The 20,322-nt window shown below is 39.7% G+C and overlaps 1 protein-coding gene across 1 annotated transcript; it reads right to left on the reverse strand.

Annotated features, from left to right (window-relative positions):
• Window positions 1-1,104: 1,104 nt before the first annotated feature.
• On the reverse strand, window positions 1,105-17,916 carry LOC137635555 (uncharacterized). The gene is made up of 4 exons (XM_068368026.1): window positions 17,802-17,916; window positions 9,026-9,184; window positions 6,062-6,481; window positions 1,105-1,359 (listed from the first exon to the last, which is right to left on the reverse strand). Exons 1-3 carry the CDS (start codon window positions 17,914-17,916, stop codon window positions 6,291-6,293), a joined length of 465 nt encoding a protein of 154 aa, XP_068224127.1. The 3' UTR covers window positions 1,105-1,359; window positions 6,062-6,290.
• Window positions 17,917-20,322: the final 2,406 nt, after the last annotated feature.

The following is a 20,322-nucleotide window of genomic DNA, read 5'->3' on the forward strand; positions in this document are numbered from 1 at the left end:
ATAGTTTACTTTCTATTCCCTTACTTCCTTTCATCACTAGACTACCTACCCTGATGGAGCCCATAGGCTTGTAGCATTCTGCTTTTCCATCCAGGGTCATAGCTTGGCTAGTAAGGGATAATGATTTCTGTGTAAAAACAAATACTCTAAAAGGGTGATTTAAACAGATAATATTCTTATCCCTTACCTAACAGATCTTTATATTTCTTAATGGCATGAACGCTATCTGAGGACAACAAATCCATCCAACAAATAGCTGTTCACTAAATTAACTCAACTCCACCTGCAACATTCAAAATACAGATGTGCCTCAGTTTAACCCTTTTACCCCCAGGCTCTTTGGAAATTTCCAATTCTTAACCCCCAAGGGGTTATTTTTTTTCAAGCACATTTTGCAGTATATTTTTTTTAAATGGCTCTAACAGCCTTAATTTTTGTCATAGAGAGGTCAGGTTGGTCTCATTCTCTTGGAAAATGCCTGAATTTTCTCAAAAAATTATCAAAAATATAGAAAAAATAATTTTTATAGCATTTTTTTGCAAGGACGTACCGGTACGTCCATGGGGGTAAAGGGATGGGTTTTGTGAAACGTACCAGTACGTCCTTTAGGGGTAAAGGGTTTACGGATATGCCGGCTGGGGTCTGAAACGTTCATGAATGCAAGACGTGAGAAAAATGCAAACCTACACAATACAGTACCTTTAAAAATACCAGACTTTATAGAATTCATTTTTATAATCACATTTACAAAACTTAGCAGTCTAGAAATTAATCCTTTACAAAAAGAATGATATCTCTTAGGAACAAAATTACAGGAGAGGGGGGTTCCCAGTTCCCTCGTCCTGTCCCTTTTAGTCGCCTCTTACGACACGCAGGAATACGTTGACGTTATTCTAATTTGTGTTATGCCCCTGGGGCCACAGGGGACATAACCCGGCTGAATCCCACGTCAAGCTGGGAGGAGCAAAGAGAGGAAAAGTTCCCTTTTGTTCCTTTTTCGATATCCACTATCCCCCAAAATTGGGGGGAGGGACTTGGTAAACAGACATAAAGAATTATCATTAGTCTACTGTTCATTAGTATTCAAATCCTTCTTACCTTTATTAGAGCGATGTAGACTGGTGTCTTGATATTTATCCAAAGACTGAACAACACAATGGTCTCGGCATTGGGTTAGAGTTCTCTTGCTTGAGGGTACACTCAGGCACACTTCTATCTAGTTTCTCTTCCTCTTGCTTTGTTAAAAAAATTTATAGTTTTTATAGGACATATTTATTTCAATGTTACTATACTTGAAATATTTTATTTTTCTTTATTTCCTTTCCTCACTCTGCAGACAGTCATCGTAGAGTTCAAAATCTGTGAAGAAAAGTATGAATTTTAGCATTTCTTGCATTAACTACTTTGAAGTCATTCAAATAATAATTTCATAATACTACTTATTCCTTAAATTCTTCTACTTAACATGAAGACTCATGAAGTTTTTAAGTGGAGATTCTCACACTCAAATACCCATCGCTTCGAAGTACTAATAAAAACTCTACGTTGATAAATTACAACTCAATAGCATGAAAAACATAACTAAGGATTCAGAAAAAATAGTCACATCTATCCAGCTTAACTGTTATTGTTCACATGTTTTTCATCACATTAATAGTATAAAGATTTTCTTCTTAAAATCACAATATCATTCTTAATATATAATTATTTCACTAAAGACCAATTGCTTTACATTAACCCAATCTGGGATAGCGGAAATATCCACACGCTAGAAATGCACAGAAGTCCAGTTTTCTAAGATCTAAGTATGTACTCAATACCATGAGAACCTCTAGCGGTGAAACTGATCCTTCTCTACTCCAGAAATGAAATGCCATATGACATTAACCAACCATTACAGTACATGTACTGTACTACCGTAATACAACGGAAATACGCAAAATTACTCGGCACGCCATTGTATACAGGTGAAACAAAGGTGCAGAGTATGTACTTTAAGGGGATCGGCCGGTTTCCGACTTTTTTAACGACAGGTTGTTGATATATAGGGGGTTTGTTAAAGGATATTGTGTGGAACTTTTGGGGAATTTTTTTTTGTTCAGTGACCTTAGGTTTTGTGACGCCAGAGCTTTTTTCGGCCAAAAATGGCCATTTTCAAAATGCATCTCCTCCTTTGATTTTTGGTTTTAAGGGATGAGATTTGAACCATGTATAAAACACATATGGACCTTCGATTTAAAGCCGGGGATTTTTTGTTTTTCAATTATTTTTCAAGATATGAATTTTTTTTTATTTTTATGAAATTTTCCCGGAAAAATTACAGGAAAAAATTTGCCAAAAATCAGAAACTCAAAATATTAAAAATCCCCGGCTTTTTTTTAATCTACCATGTTTCCCCATATTATATATGAAATTACATTAAGATTGGTCCAATACTAAGGGAGGAGATACATTTTGAAGGTGAAAAACTTATGTTTTGAGAAACGGGCCTTCAAAGTTTTAGGTACATAAAAAAAAAGTAAAAGACTGTGTTACCATTGATTTTATGTTTTTTTTTTTTTTTTTTTTGAGTATTAACTGTATTTCAAATCTTATTTTTAATGTCTATTGCTTTAATGCAAAAGTATTATGAATAGAAATATTAATCAATTGATTATCTTTGTGCCTAAGACATATTATTATAAATTTGGTTTTGTAAATTGGAGCCTTCCTTCCTTCTGTAGAAATCGGTGGGCATTTTGCAGGTTCTGAAATAATTTTCCCTCTGCATTTAGGACATATCTTTTTTATTAGTGTCTCAAATCCATCCCCTGCCAAATGGATTCTCGGAATTACTTTGCATCTACAATTCGGTATTTGTGATTCAAGTAATTTTTCAAGTCTTGCTTCACTTATTATTATCATTTTATTTTCACTATCGTTGATAATATCAGCCTCCGATCCACTGCATTCTTCTTCTAAAATATCTTTGCCCTTTAGCAGTGATGAACGAATAGAGAGACGATTAGGGGTGGATGTGGTTGGTCTCTGGCCAGCAGTGATGTTAGCGTGCGCCATTTGCTGCGCGGCCCCTCTCTCTCTCTCGTTGTCGCTTCATTCCCCTCTATGGCATTAGTTTCTTGAATTCTCTGTTCTACTTCTTCGATGGCTATATCAAATTGGCGTTTCCGCATTCTAGAAGCATGAAGTGAACTCTTGCGCCTTTTTAGGCATGGTGAAAAACTAAAAACACCGCAGAAAAAAAGAGAGTTCAGTCAAGGCTAGCGAGCATGAAAAAATGCGACCCTATTACGTGAAGATTTATAGGCAACTGAGCCTCATGACGGGTGTTTTGTCTTGTCTAGTTATAACCAGAAAGGTGCCAATTAGGATATTATTGACATTATATATTTCATTTCAAAGGAAGTTTTTGTAACATATATCACAAAAACTATACCAGACTAAATAATTTGCGCTACTGGTGTTTTATGTGTATAAAGTTATTGTTACATTTCAGGCCATAACTAGAAAAGTAAGGCGAATTTTAGCATAATACTTCGTGCACACATTCTTGAATGCTCTACGAAGCCATAGAATTTTTTTTCAGCAAATCGAATATGTTTCATATTTTTTCGGTATTTTAGGCGGCCGATCCCCTTAAACTACCTGACTTGAATAAGCTAAGGCATGAAGAGTACATAGGTTTATTACTGAATTACTCACACACAATCAAATACAGACATATCAATGAGACCTGGACCAATATTCAGATATCATATCATTATCATCTCCTCTTAAGCCTATTGATGCAAAAGGCCTCGGTTAGATCTCGCCAGTTGTCTCTATCTAGACCTTTTAATTCAATACTTCTCCATTCATCGTCTCCTACTTCACGCTTCATAGTCCTCAGCAATGTAGGCCTGGGTTTCCAACTCTTCTAGTGTCTTGTGGAGCCCAGCTGAACGTTTGGAGAACTAATCTCTCTTGATGAGTGCGAGGAGCATGCCCAAACCATCTCCATCTACCCCTCATCATGATTTCATCCACAGATACACTATACTCAATTTAGATTCCTATATGACTCCCATCTCAAAAGGTCTCTTAAGAGACACGAGAACTCGAGTGACGTCCCACGCTAGGTGGACAAGATTATTCGAAGCTATCCAAGATCACAGACGACTCCTATGAAGAAGAAAGGTTTAAGCCCTTCCATCTGAAGTGAACGACTTCCACACTGGAGACTTGGATGAGCCTTTCCCAACAAAGGTAAAGCAGCAAATCAGTCACAGAAGAAGGTCCACTTCCCCTGGTAGACTGCTACTGATGATCTTCACAAGTATCCAGACCTCTGTGCTGTGCCTCACAAAAACCCTTTCACTTGGAGGACATGCTGGGTAGTTGCCAACCGCGATGAATGATAAAAGATACTGAGATGTGGTACAAATGCAGGTTGGGCTGACAGAGGAGGGTGGACCATAGGGTTAGTTCTCGCCATACCAAGATGAGGAGCATCAGAAAGTCTGGATAGCATTCAGCTGGTGTCCATCGGGATCATCCTTTCATACAATGTCGTCAATAGTCTCCTGATTGGGCGGTGAATCCAACAGAAGGGTGGAAACATGTGTGCGTTCATGATATTCATAGGATATCCGAAAGTATCCTCTAACGTTGCCGACAGGTCTAGAACTGGCGAGAAAATTACTCGTAGCTTCTTCTTCATCTGTTTGGCAAACCTCAAAGATCAAGAAGCCTTTCCGCTGCGCAAAAAAGTGAAGACTATTTCGATACTACTATCCGTCCCTGGCGAATGAGCGTGTCCTCAAGTACAAGAATTGACCTAGCTGACAGCTCTACTGTGTCGTCAGCTGCCCAAACGTACATCTGCTTTCCTATCTCACAAAGGGTTTAAAATAGGATCCCCTTGTTTGTTTAAGCAGGCCACTACAGTAGTGTTGTCGTCCATCAGCGCCAGTGAATACCCAATCAAACTCTATTAAGCTTGCAATAGTAGAAGTGCTACTTCCATTTGCATATCCCCAAGGTGGTCTAGATCCCTAGGTGTGCACCGCCCCTCCATCCTTGGATGTGTCTCTGAACATCAGTGTTCCAGAGGTGAGGAGTCTAGTGGAGTTTCCCTGATGAGGTTCTTGTCATTCAGCCACCAGACTACATTGTCCTGTACTTCCTAGCAGCCTGTCCAAGTTCTGACCATTGTCACTTGATGGATGTCAATTCTCCCTTGATGGGAGCCTCAGTTGCCTCCCGAAGGTCACTAAACTCGCTGTCGGCAAAACATACAATGATGATGATTACTCGTACAGAATACTGCCCCAGTTACAACCAGGTTTACTAGGACAAACCAGCATGTCACCTTGTGGAGTCTCCCTACAATCGGACGCACAAACCAAACACGAAAGTCACTGTACTCGCTATCTGCAAAACGTGCAAAGATGATGAGGACTTGTGTAGAAAACTACCACAGTCACAACCAGTTTTACCAGGACAAACCCACATCTCACCTTGCAGACTTTCTACAATCAGACGCATAAAACCAAATTTAAAAAATCAGAAAACTGTTTATGGAGCAACAGAGAAGTACATCTGTACTGTGAGTACTCAGTTGCCTTTAGTGTGGGTGGAGTTTACCCTCCACACGCCAGAAACAACTACTACCTTGTTAAAAGTTTTACATGATGTTTTCCAGCTCAGCTGAAATCATACTTCCAATTAAGGGACAATGGTTTTGATTCATGTAAGAACAAATAGCTTTAAAGATGATTTGGCCTAATTGATCTTTTCATTATTCATTTCATAAATGAAGTAATAACCAGCAAATAACTGTTCGTTAAACTAATGCAACGTGTTTACCATTCTACATACAACTGTACCTCATTAATGGACATGCTGGCTTGTGGCTGCCCTGTTCATAACAGCAGATTTCCTATGTAAGCTAACCTGCACAATACCAGCCCTAAAAGAATTTATCATTATAATCACTCTTATGAAAATGAAAAGCCTAAAAATTAATCCTTTACATAAAGAAACATGATACACTGTTCATAAGTATTTAAATCTTTCTTACCTTTATTAGACGCATGTAGTGATTTGTCTTGATGACACTTACTCAAAAGAGTTAGCGGCCTTATTCTTGCCATACACAGCTGAGGAATTTCATAAAGGCCACCGGGATCTGGAGTCGAGTGAAGAAGCGAAGGAGTTCTAACTCAGTACATTTTTTTATATGACATGCAGTGAATCCAGCTGATACCCATTCAATACAGTAGCCTTATTGGCCTTATCTTCTATGCTAACTATGGGGAGTAGATGTCAGAACTTCTGGATCGACTGTCCCGGTCGAGTAATATCTCAAGCTTGAGAAATTCTTCCTGTTTGACTAAGGTACTCCATTCTTTCCGGTACAGCTTGATTTTGTACCTGTGTCCTTTATCTTTTAAGATATTTTCAGCAAACTGTTTCTGCAAAGCTCGATCTCTGTCGAGACCTGAAATAAGACAAAAAAAAAAATGAGTCACACGTAAATCAGAACTACTAAAAATGTTGAGATCTTAGCATTAAAAGTATCTTGCATGCATTCTAAGCATTGCTCTGAGGGAAATATCCAATTGTTATTAAAGATTAACATTCTGTGAGCAATTATTCATTATTAAATTTTCAGTTAGCATTAATTAATTAGTATTTGCCTTTATAACCTCAAGCACTTTCCTAATTATACTATAAAAACTGAGTCCTTTAATAGCAGCTGAAACTTGGCTCTCATGATTCCTAAAAAGGTGGAGGTAGTCACTACACGGTGACGGTTAAGCTCCGCCCACCAAATAGGCTACTGAGAAGCCACTTTGATGTTAACCTGGGACTTGTAAGGCCCTTGAGGAAGAAAGTTAAAGGATTCCGGTTTGTGTAGTTAGGAATTTTGATTCTTTCCTTCACAAACACAAATCTTTGTCCTTAAACTGGAGACTTATAATAAGAAGGGAGAAAATCCCTATAATCAAACAGGTTGGCTTCATTCACGTGATGACGGAGTATGACCCGTCCCGACCTTGTAACAGCCTGAGAAAAAGATGTCCCAGAAGATAGGCTTGGTTTCTACCAAAGCTTGACAGATGGTTATGGAAAAACCTATATCCATAAGGATATGGCGTCTGTTAATGTACAGTCATTGTATGACATGGATTTGCATATATCTCGATCCATACTACTCATAAGTTGATCCGTTGGGAGACTTATCAAGATCAAAGTCTGATCCAGCAAGTAACACCATGTCCGTTGCACCCCAAGCGAAGGAAAAGAAAACGTCCCTCTTAGAATTACGTGAGACCGCTACCTTGAACGGGATTCTTCTTGTCTTGTGAGGGAGTTATGTTCGCTACAAACCTGCTAAGCAGATACCAACGGACTGAGGGTAAAAGTATTTTGGGACCTGTGTGTATATTCCTCAAGATAGTGAGTGGTGAAGATTGTCTGACATTTCCAGACTCCAGCCACTGAGAGACTCTTCCTGAAGGCTCATGTCAAACCTAGACTTCTGACTTTGTGCACTTTTTTGGAAGTTACCCCTGCTCCTTCTGTAGATGCAGGATCCGCCCGTCTGATGGCTTTCCGAAGAGAGAAAATGGTGCTCCTGGAAATCTTTTTCTTCACCCTGCCGGTGCTGAAGGAAAGAAAGCCGGCAGCCTTTATTCCTACTGGTAGTGTGTGCTTGTTCTCGTCGGAACCGAGAGTAGGTAGCAGCTCCGTGAGCTATGTAGTGTGTGTTGATCCTTCTACTTTGGGATGGCTACATTCCACCTACGTATCCTACTGTATTACCTGACGAAAGAAGCAAGAACATACTACTAAAGTATCTCTTATCCTAGGGTAAGGTTCTAAATACTACACTGTTTCTCCCACTGGGAGAGAAATTGTAGGAGTCACAGTTCAGCAACTCTTATCGATGGGTCTTCTTGGATATTATTATTTCAAAGTTCCATCAAAGAATCTATTTCCTTTATGACACTCGCCAGATGGTCCGCAAACTAAGAGAATCCTAGCCGACAACTGTGCAAGCAAACTTGGCCTCTCAGTGCTTATATAAGTGCCAAGATTAAATTATCCTGGGGATCGCCGCGACAACGTAATAAGCTTTGGTGCATGACGCCCTTGATACAAAACTGGACTTCGGCATGCTGGAACCAGGCGAACACTTTTCTGCTAGTGAAGGGCGGTAGTTTCATTGGGGCAGCATGTGCCAAAATGGCAGGTTAGGTGGGCAGCATCTTAAAACAGTAAGGCATAGCAGGGTGGGGGGGCGCAGACAAAGCGAGCCATTAGGAGGTGACTGAGAGATGAGTCAAATGCAACTACAGTAACTTTTTTGTACAAGAGTATACATACAACCGGTTCCAGTCAAGAATGACATAAAAATTCAAACACAATGATTCAAAAACACAGGCATGAACAGGTTATCAGTGCAAGGGGAAAGCGATAACGACAATATACAAAAAACAGAAAATACCTTTCCAGTGTACGAGCGTGTGTAATACACGTGCGGTACAAACCGATACCAAAGCTCAGTTGCCTTTAATAAGGGAGGGGCTCACCTTCCCCCTGCCAGAGACAACTATCACCTTATCAAAAGTTTTACCAGATGTTTTCCAGCTGAAATCATTCTTTCTATTAAGGGACAATGCTTTGTATTCATGTAAGAACAAATAGTTTTAAAAATTATTTAACCAGATTCAATTCATCCCCAAAAAGGTTTTCACATTACTTAATATCACAAACATTATCTGAGGAGAGCAAATCCAGCCAGCAAATAACTGTCCGTTAAACTAAGGCAACACGTTTACCATTCTAGATACTGCTGTGCCGCAGTTTAACAGATATGCTGGCCTACTATGTTTGTAAATGCAGCTTTCCTGCATAAACTACTCTACAAAATACTCTAATAGACCTAAAAGAATTTATCATTACAATCACTTTTAAGAAACTTGGCGGTTTAGAAATAAATCCTTTATGTAAAGGTAAGAATTCAAATCCTTCTTACCTCTACTACAGAGATGTAGGGTGGTGTCTTCATGACACAACTGCATTAGTGGCAACCAATATTCTTGCCATCTTCCTCCAAAGTAAACTTCAAGATTCGGGTACTCTTCTCTCCTACTTCCCGCATACTGCTTACGCAAAGCATCATTTCTGTCGAGACCTGAAATGAGACAAAAAAAAAAAAATAACACGTAAATCAGTACTACTAATAATGTTGAGATATTAGTGTTAAAAGTATCTTGCGTGCATACTAAGCAGTGCTCTGAGGCAAATACTGTACCTAATTTTTATCAAATATTCTGAGTAATTATTCATTATTCAAGACTCAACTTTCAGTTAATATTAATTGATCAATGTTTGCCTTTATAACATCAGAAACAAAATCAAAATCAAGATATTCCTTTAGTAATTTGTATTTTTCCTAACTATACAAACCTCCTTTAATATGAGCTGGAACTTGACTCTCAATATTTAAAAAATGTCGTGGGTAGTCACTGCAAGGAGGCGAGTAAGCTCTGTCCACCAGACAGGCTACAGAGAAGCCACTTTGACCTTAACCTAAGACTTGTAGGGCAGTTGAGGAAGAAAGTTAAAAGGTCTCAGATTTGTGTGATTCGTTCCTTCACAAATACAAATATTTGTCCTTTAACCAGAGACTTATAACGAGGAGACAGGAAGTCCCTATAACCAAACTGGTTGGTTCAATTCCCGGGATGTCAAAGTGTTCACACAGGTAAAGGGAGCCAAAGCTTGACCTCTGCCACCCTTATAACAACCTGAGGAAAAGATGTCCCGGGTGATAAGCCAGGTTCCTGCCAAAACTTGACAAAAGGTTATGAAAAAACTTCTATCGATACAAATATGGTGTCTGTTAATGCATGGATACAGTAGGAAATGGATTTGCATATATCTCTATACATACTCTCCCACACGTACGTTGCTCCATTGGGAGGTTTACCTGCATCAAAGTCCTATCCGGAAAGTAACAGCAATACCGCCACACTCCAAGTGAAGGGAAAGAAAAGAGGAAAAAGGGCCATGTACTGTCATAATTATGTAACAAGGCACACCTGACGATCCACGTTGTTTTGCCCATTGTAAACCCAGTAGATTGTACTATAATCTAAGATACTAAGACTTCCAAGATGTTGCACTCACACACGTAACAGTAGACCAGTTGAATCCCGATGCCCTAAGCTTGCCAGCCAAATGCTGTAGTGATTTCCATACCTTTATTACATGTGTCTCTTTGTGAACCGTAAACTGTGTTATTAATTCAACCACTATACATCTATTGTGTAACACCCTCTCGAAAACAAATCCAATAATGGCCCAGCCTAAATGCCCAAGTGTGGACTGGGCTCACCAGCCCCTGGCCGAGTCGTTTCGTGCATTCAAGGGGCATGAACTTGTACCTCGAAGACCAGGAAGTCACAGACCCAAGCAAGCAACTAAAATTAAAATCGCCCTCGGCGATGAGGGCATGAGGCGTATCTTATGGAGCGGCCTCACTGAACAGCAGCAACGCATGCCGCAGAACATATGGAGGCTTATTGAAAGTGAGGTCGATGCAACGGTCAAAATAAATTTCCGAGTTCACCGCCTCGAATCCGCAAATATCAAACAGAAACCTGCCAAAACAATCAGTCAATTCCTGGCCCGACTCCGTGAAAAAGCGACAAAGTGCGAGGTTGAAGACAGAGAACTCAACGAACGACTTATCGGAATGACCATACTACGAACACAATTCGAGGAATTTCGGAAAGAACTCCTAACTAAACCGAAAGGATATGCTGTGAACAACGTTTTAGAGAGAGGTCGGGAATACGAGGCCATTGCGGCCTCCAAGGCATCATTACGCTCCATACATATGAGCCCTGAGAACGCAAGTACAAGCATACCAATGTGGATGCAATCCGAAGGGAAAGCATTGAGCCACGGAACAAACCACAAACCCTGGACAGCCCCTGCGGGAACTGCGGGCTTAGCCATCCCATAAGATCATGCCCCGCTTACAATGACAGATGCAGTGGTTGTGGCATCAAGGGGCACTGGAAAAAGATGTGCCGCAAAACTGTCGGAGGCAGAATAGTGCCAGGAGACAACACACAGCAGACACAACGCCAGAGCAAGACGAGAGGGCGCTCCTACCGACGTCCAAATTGGGCTCCTATCCACAGACAACACGAAGTCATGGTTAAGGAAAACCCCGATCTTAATGAGCAAACAGATTATATGCCAAACTTCGACATGATAACGATATCCGATATAGGAGTGGCAACGAAACGAGAAGCATTCTCAAAGCTCATGGTCAAGCATGAAAACCACCCCAGCCTATGGGCCCCTGAAGCTCAAAATCAACACTGGTTCCGGAGGCAATACGCTGCCCTTGCGGATATACAAGCAAATTTTTGGTGATGCACCCATCAACTTCGTACTACCCCCAGAACCATCAGTAAGACTAACATCATACAGTGGCAACAATATTCCCTGCCTGGGGTCACTAATGCTCAGCGTCCGCAAATTAAGCAACCCAGCATTCTCGCAAGAAAAGTTCTTCGTGGTTGATGTGTCTGGCCCAGCCATACTTGGCCTTCCCTCATGCCAAAAACTTGGTATTGTGGAATTCAGTGTCAACGACGTTACTGGAGTACCTGAGCAACCAAGCCAACAGGGCCCTATTAGATCAGTCGAGCAACTAAAAGCGCAATTCCCAGCACAGTTTGACTGTATCGGCAAACTAAAAGAGCCCGCGATGCTCCTCCTCAAGGATGACGCGATACCTTTCTGTGATCCGCCCCGTAAGGCGAGTATCCACCTGAAGCCCCGCATCAAGTCTGAGCTTGACACTATGAAGAAAAAGGGGGTTATCAGACGCGTAACGGAACACACAGACTAGTGCAGCAGCCTCGTGTATGTCACAAAACCCAATGGAAGCCTACGGATCTGCCTTGACCCCAAGTGGCTCAACCAAAACCTCAAAAGATGTCCCCCACAAGATTCCCACTCTAGAAGAGATCAACCCGGTATTCTCCAAAGTGAAGGTGTTCTCCAAGCTAGAAGCCACAGCAGGCTACTGAAGTATACCGCTACAAGAGGACTCGCAACTACTGACAACGTTCCGAACACCACACAGCCGGTATTGTTGGACAAGACTACCATTCGGGCTGAATGTAAGCCAGGACATATTTCAAGCCAGGATGGACTCTATCATCGAGAATCTCGCAGGTGTTGTTGGCATTGCCGATGACGTGGCAATATGTGGGAAAGACCAGTCGGAACACGACAAAAACCTGATGGGGTTCATGCCGCGTGCAGCCCAACGAGGGCTCAGCCTAAACTCGAAGAAATGCTCCATTTCGAAACCAGAAATCGAGTTTTTCGGACCACGCTATACCAGCAAGGGAATGATGCCAGACCCGTCAAAGGTACGCGACCTGCATAACATGCCGTCACCCTCCAACAAAGAGAAACTACAGAGATTCCTGGGAGTAATGACTTACCTCAGCCCCTACGTACCACATTACTCAACTCAGTCACAAAAACTTCGAGATCTGGTCAAGGAAGATGTGCCCTTCCAATGGGAAGAAGACCATGACTCCACCTATCAACACCTGATATACCAAATAGCGCCATCAAGCACGCTATCTTACTATGACCCAACTCGACCCGTGGCTCTTGAAGTCGGTGCATCGCAAAAAGGCCTCGGAGCGGCCCTCATCCAAGACGGGAAGGTAATGGCCTTCGCCGGCAAAGCCCTGACACCAACGCAAGCAAATTACAGCAATATCGAGCGAGAGGACCTTGGACTAGTACACGGCGTACAGCGATTCCATACCTACCTATACGGAAGAGACTTCAAAGCCGTCACTGACTACAAACCCCTCGTTAATATCTGGGAGAAGCTACTGATCAGTGCCCCACCTACACTACAACGTCTTTTCTTGAAACTACAGGGGTATAACATGAGGGTCAAGTCCAAGGAAGGACAAACCATTGTACTCTCCGACGCCCTATCACGCCTTCCTAACCCACAAAATGACAAGGAAATCCCCTTGGACACACGAGTGGAACTAGATAAAATCGATGTGATATCAGTCACACTCATAAAATTTGGTCCCCAGATTTTGGAAGAGGTCCGCCATAGGTCGGACACCGACCCAGTGCTGCGTACTCTCAAGCATACTATCATCGAGGGTTGGCCTACCTCAGTAAAAGGCTGTCACTCCGATATCCACCAGTTTTTCTCATACAGAGAAAGCCTTGCTGTGGAAGACGGAGTCATCTTCAAAGGGCGACAAGTTATCATCCCAAAAGAGGTCAGAGGCCGGATACTGGACCAGCTCCACCGGTCCCACCAAGGGATCACAAAAACACAAGCCCTGGCACGGGAGTGTGTATTCTGGCCCAACATCGCAAAGAATATAGAGGACAAGGTCAGGGCATGTGACATATGCCAGAAGTACCAGCCCCAGCAAAGTTCTAGTGTAACCACGCATCATGACATTCCCCCAATGCCCTGGTTCAAAGTCGCCTCGGACATCTTCCAAATTGGCTACAAGATATATCTGATCACAACTGATTATTTCACAAAATTCACGATAGTCACCGAACTTAGAAACCTGTCATCTGAAAGTGTGGCCAACCTACCTCAAATTCCTGTATTCGCTGTTCGGATGCCCCAAAATCCTGGTCTCAGACAACGGACCTCAATACACGGGAGCAGCAATGAGGGACTACACAAAAGCCCGGGGTATTAAGCACATCACATCAAGCCCACATTACCCTCAGTCCAATAGCCTCGCAAAGCGATCATCCAAAAATGCCTTAGGACAGGCAGTGATATGCATACTGCATTACTCCACTTACGGGCCACCCCGATCGACAATGAGACAACCAGCCCCGCAGAGCTCATGTTTGGTCGCAATGTGACCACTGACCTACCAGGCCGATACGAACCACATCTCGCACACAATACGACCCGCAACCACCTCCAGGATCGCCTAGGACCAAATCGGACACAACGGCACTTCACAGACCTCCAAACCGAACAACCAGTCAGAAGAACCCCAATCATACATTGTGGAAGCCAAAAACGGAGCGTGCCTCAGGAGGAACCGGTCCCACATCCGTCCGACACCGGTCGCGACAAACACAGAACCGTCCAACACCCGGCAGCAGGCTCCAACATCATCACCACAGCCTCCACCATGACCTACCGATATATCGCTGCCGCCACCTAGTGAGACCGAAAGAACCCACCAAAGACCCGCAACTAGTGATAACACTACATATCCGGCAGCGGTGTATACCAAGTCAGGCCGGCTGGTGAAAACCCCATCCAGATATATTGAAAGTAACGTGGTCACATACCGTAAGTTCCCATAAAGTGTTAAGTTAAACAATAATAAACGGCCCCCCCTCATTTCATGACCGAAAATGCTGAGAGGTCGTTACCAGAGTTTGAAACTCAACAAGAAAAGTTATCAGTCTCAGAACTGATAAGTGATTCAGAATAATAAATTTTATTCAAAAAGTTACGATTCTCGGACTGGAGAACAGGCTCCATTTCGAACCCTGTCGTTACATATGTGTATCAGGTTTTCATTTTATTTTACTATATTTTAGTGTTGTTGTTCTTTGCATCCAAAAAAAAATAAAAATTAAAAAGTTGTCATTTATTTTCATATTTATGACTGCCCTGCTGTAACCAACACTATTCAGACCAAAGTCTGCAAAGCTTATAGCTATTATGCTTATACAGTGATGCCTCAGGATACGAAAGTAATCCGTTCAGGATACGGTTTCGTATCCTGATTTTTTCGTATCCTGAGTCGCGTTTTACATGTAAATAGCCTAATCCATTCCAAGCCTTACAAAAAGTCACCTTTTCTTTCATAAACACGCTAAACTGTAGTAATAAACATGCAATGCAGCCATTTCTATCATTCAATATTTAACCCAACTGTTAAAAACAGCCTAATCGATTCCAGAAACCACTATGAGATTATTCAATAATATAGTTATAGCCTAGTTATCCCCTCCAAGCCCTAAGAAAACGGTCCATTTTCTTTACTACTGTATAAAAGTTACGGTACTGTATGTAAAGCCTTTGGATCTGTGAAGGTGTATTGTTACCTGTACGCCTAAATTAAGGGTTGATACCCTGAAAAAAAAGGTACTGTACTCTCGGCGTCGAGTTGGGATCTCGTAAGCTTTTCGTATCCTGAAAATTTTTTCGTATACTGGGGCATAAAAAACTTTGTATCGCTTTTCGTATCCTGAATTTTCCGTAAGCAGAAACTTTCGTATCCAGAGGTATCACTGTATTACTATCCACAATCACCAATTGTACTATGCATGTTTATTGTGAAGGGATGAAAACAATGGAATACGTTTGAATATGGAACTTTCACCGTTTATCTCTTTGTACTTATATGCCAGATTAGTTATTATGTGTAATTAACTCTTTGTATGTGATAAGGGGGATGTGGTATCATGTAGTCCCATGTAGGGTATGAATAAAGGGCAATCTCTACCCAGTACCCAAGCCATCAAGTCCTGTGTTTTAGTCACTGCAAGATCAAAATAGCGAGATAGGCAAAGTCCTCAACTTACAAACGTAATAGGTTCCAAGAAGCTATTCGAAGCTCAATGGTTTGCACGTCAAATTCTGTTCAATTTTGGCCTAGGGTGGACCTAACCTAACTCATATGCCAACAATTTTCAGTTGGAAAATTCGACAAATAGTCCCTCTTCATATTACAAACGTCGTATTACTTACTGCATTAAATCATTATTATCATTATTACTTGCTAAGCTACAACCCTAGTTGGAAAAGCAGGATATGCTATAAGCCCAGGGGCTCCAACAGGGAAAGTAACCCAGTGAGGAAAGGATACAAGGAAAAGTAGAATATTTAAAGAAAAGTACCACCATAAAAATTTCCTATATAAACTAAAAAAAACTTTAACAAAACAAGAGGAAGAGAAATACGATAGAATAGTGTGCATGAGTGTACCCTCAAGCAAGAGACCTTTAATCCAAGACAGTGGAAGACCATGGTACAGAGGCTATGGCACTACCCAAGACCGGAGAACAAATTATATATTTCTTAATTATAATATTTCATTATGTGCTTTTGATACAACGGACAGAAACAAAGTGAAAGTTACGCTACTTGGTGGGTGGGAGGGTTCTACAACTACCTCACTTAAAGCTTAAGCAGACATTGAAGCTTTGCTCATACTATCATCAACAGTAAAAAGTTTGCATTATGTTAAGGAACAAACACAGATAACTTGGATCAATGCCAGGTTTACTAAAAAAAGACTCAATTATGCCTATTTCAGGCAGTTCCTCATCATTTTAGGGACCTCAATTCAAGTACCAAACACTCGTAAACATCTTGTCAACACCCAAAAGTTTTATATCTGTAATTCATTATGGAAAATACAGTATTCCGTTGCTATATGTAAATTTCATTCCCTAAACTATATATTGATTCACGCAGTTCATTTCTTTATTTGCACTCCCCAAGTCACGAGACCAGGGAGACTTTGTATATCAGCGGCCAGTTCCTCATGTGTGGATTAAAAATGGACATTATTATTATCATTATTACTAGCCAAGCTACAACCCTGGTTGGAAAAGCAAGATGCTATAAGCCCAAGGGCTCCAATTGGAGAAAATAGTCCAGTGAGGATAGGAAATATGGAAATAAATAAATGATGAGAACAAGTTAACAATAAATCATTCTAAAAACAGTAACAACGTCAAAACAGATATGTTATACATAAACTATTAACTACGTCAAGAACAGATATGTCATATATAAACAATAAAAAGACTCATGTCAGCCTGGTCAACATAAAAACATTTGCTCCAACTTTGAACTTTTGAAGTTCTACTGATTCAACTACCCAAATAGGAAGATCATTCCACAACTTTCCCCCCTAACCTAACCCACAAGCCGTGTCCTTATTTACTTACCTAACAGGGGGTTAACGTCCCATCTGCGACCTCCCTCACACTGCTGTATTCTAAGTTAGCCACAATACATTCAGGTGGCCACCATCATACATACACCCCGAGACCAGTTCTGACAAGAAAAAAGATGGCAGAGCCTTTGTACATCAGTGGCCAGTTCCTCACATTTTCATTAAAAATGGACATCAACTAACCTAAACTTTCCCCCTAACCTAACCTACAAGCCCTGTCCTTATCTAACGGGGGGCCTAGTGCCCCCTGCGACCCTCCTTACACTGCCGTATTCTAAGTTAGACAATAATACACACAGGTGGCCGCTATCATACATACACCCCCTTAAGGTGCATAACCAGTTAGGAACATTGTGCTACAATATTACTTACCCACATTTCCATTACTGACACAGTCCGTTCCTCTAAGGTCTTGGTTATATTACAGTTACGGACGGGACAAACTTATCTACTAAAACACATGTTTCTCAAAGAAAAACGTCTTTTTTTCTACAAAAATAACACTTATTTTCACGGCAAATAGATGCTTAGTGAAATATAATTTTACCAGGTCAGCTATGGGGTTAAACTTACACCAAAATAGCAATGACTCCTTTGGGTATTATTTCAAATGGTAAAATTAACACCTTCTTGGGCCGAATGAATAGCTCCTAAGCAAGACATAACCTTGGGCTCATTAATTGTATATACTAATGACTTGGGCTATGATATCTATATCTATATATTAAAAAATGAATAATTTTCCTAAATAAATGTAATAATTTACTTTAATCTTACCGTTAAATACAGTTGAATTGATTCGAAATTTTAACGTCCACTTCACAAGCCATTGTTTACATATATCCCGTTCCACCTTCCTGGCATCCAGGGCCTCATTTTTTGTATATTGCATCTCAGTTTAAAGTACTTTTTCTCATTTATAACAATATTAATATGATAAAACTATATATTATTATTATGATTAATTATATATCATAACGAAAATTAACACCTTATACGTATATATTATCAAATATATGTTTTATACTAAGTAGATATAAGAGATACTACAATAATTCGTTCTAATTTCATGTGGTACTTACTTTTACTTTTTAGGTATTTATAACTTTATTTCTCGGCAATTTCTTTTACTTTTAGGGCAAATTAGGAGATTATAACTTTATTTCTCGGCAATTTCTTTTACTTTTAGGGCAAATTAGGAGATTATAACTTTATTTCTCGGCAATTTCTTTTACTTTTAGGGCAAATTAGGAGATTATAACTTTATTTCTCGGCAATTTCTTTTACTTTTAGGGCAAATTAGGAGATTATAACTTTATTTCTCGGCAATTTCTTTTACTTTTAGGGCAAATTAGGAGATTATAACTTTATTTCTCACCCTCAGTCACTCAGAGTCTGTTCAGACAGACCTTGATGTATGAAAATAATTTATTTCCAATTTATATTTTGCTATGTATACATTCTGTTTAATCATCATTTAATTTAAGCTTTTTCCTCTGCATCCATGTTTATATTTCAGTCAGTACCTCATCAATTTTCTTCTTTGTATCTTGTATTGTTGAAATTGAAAGGTAGAACCCTTTTACCCCCACCATAAGGTTAAATTTCGAGCACATTTTGCTAAATAAATTTTTAAAATTGCTCTAACAAGCTTAATTTTTGTCCTAGAAAGGTCAGGTTGGTCTCATTCTTTTGGAAAATGCCTGAAGTTTCTCGTAAAATTATAAAAAAAAAAATGTAAAAATATGTAATTAACAGTCCTTTGGGGGTGAAAGGGAGAACAGAGTATTATCTGCTTATAATTTAAAGCCCACTTTTTATTTTCTCAAGATGTGTGATGTGACGTCAGAGATCCGTGTTTAAAATGAATGGGGGTGAACAACCTATACGTATTTTAGATTAATTAGAGCTTGAAAATTAATTTTTAAAGAAAATTCTCTTAGTAATACTATTAATATCCAAATAAAATAAATAAGAAATCTCATTAAATGCCGTAAGTTATATAAATAAGCCATATTCAAAGGGACAATTGACTGTGCTTTTGGCTACGATGTTATGTGTGTTCGTTTGTGTGTGTAACCGTAGTAAACGAAGGCATGCCCAAATTTCCAAATTTTCAAACTGCTTAACACATGGGGGTATTATATATTGAGTTAAATACATTTAAACATATAATATAATTAAACTGAACCGATCAATTACCATATCATAACCTTAATTAGAAAATACGTCTGTAGGGATTAAATGCCAACAATATACTTATTTCAGATAAATTATAGTTTAAAATTGCAACTTTTATTAAACAAACTCGAAAACAATCACTTTTTGATAAAATATATCTGTAAATATCATTATTGTTGTATATAAAAATGAGTAGGATGAAAAAATCTGTCCTCTCATTGGCTGAGACTTCCTCTGCTGTGATTGGTTGTAGTAAGTGACGTCATACAATAGTATTTTATGAATGAAATCGACTCGGTAGGAGTGAAATAACTATACGTATTACAGATGAATTAGGTCTTATAAATTATATTTGTCATAAAAACAAACTTATGATAAAATTAATTCAATAATAAAATAGATAATAAATCTTGTTTCAATATTTAAACTGAATAAATAAGTCTTTTTTAAAGAAATAATTAACTAGGATTTGGCTACTATGTTAGACACGAGGTGTGAGTTTGTAAACAAAGGTGACAACCAATCACAGCTGAGAATAAATAGCCAATCAGAGGGCTGGAATATCCCACCAGGAGAGAGTTCCTGCTACTTACGAGTTCCTTGTTCGAGAAACCAGTTACTTATCACATCTAAAAGTTCAAAAGCTTTAATACTATTCACTCTCTAGCCAACAACAGCCCACTAACCAGAGGAACAGTCTCGCCTTAGGTATATTCATCGGGAAATATCTGTTGTCTCATTGACTGATTCATCCTCTGTTGTGATTGGTGATTGTAGGTGACGTCATACAACTGTATTTTTATGAATGAAATTACTATCAGACATAGGGGGAGGGGTATGTGACGTCATACAATTGTATTTTTATGAATGAAATTACGTGTGAGGCCTAGGAGGTGATACCTATACGTATATCAGATGAATTAGAACTTAGAAAAACTAGATTTTATGAAGATAACCTTATAAAAGTTAATACTTCTTTAATTAAACAAATAAAAGCTCTTATTAAAGGCCATGATACATTTTAGTAGGATGCATTTTAAAGATTGCTTAAATAACTGAATAATTATTCTGTTTGCTGGTTTGAGGTGTTGAAAATCGCTAATATTGAATGTTCAAT

The sequence above is a fragment of the Palaemon carinicauda genome, unplaced genomic scaffold (assembly GCF_036898095.1).
Source record: "Palaemon carinicauda isolate YSFRI2023 unplaced genomic scaffold, ASM3689809v2 scaffold140, whole genome shotgun sequence".
NCBI classification, from domain to species: Eukaryota; Metazoa; Arthropoda; class Malacostraca; order Decapoda; family Palaemonidae; genus Palaemon; species Palaemon carinicauda.

Excerpts from the sequence above, each read along its gene's own strand:
- LOC137635555 (XM_068368026.1), bottom strand. The coding sequence starts at position 17,916 with ATGCAATATACAAAAAATGAGGCCCTGGATGCCAGGAAGGTGGAACGG. Across the intron at positions 9,185-17,801 it reads CAATTCAACTGTATTTAACG|GTCTCGACAGAAATGATGCT; the intron begins GTAAGATTAAAG and ends GTCTCATTTCAG. Across the intron at positions 6,482-9,025 it reads CCTACATCTCTGTAGTAGAG|GTCTCGACAGAGATCGAGCT; the intron begins GTAAGAAGGATT and ends GTCTTATTTCAG.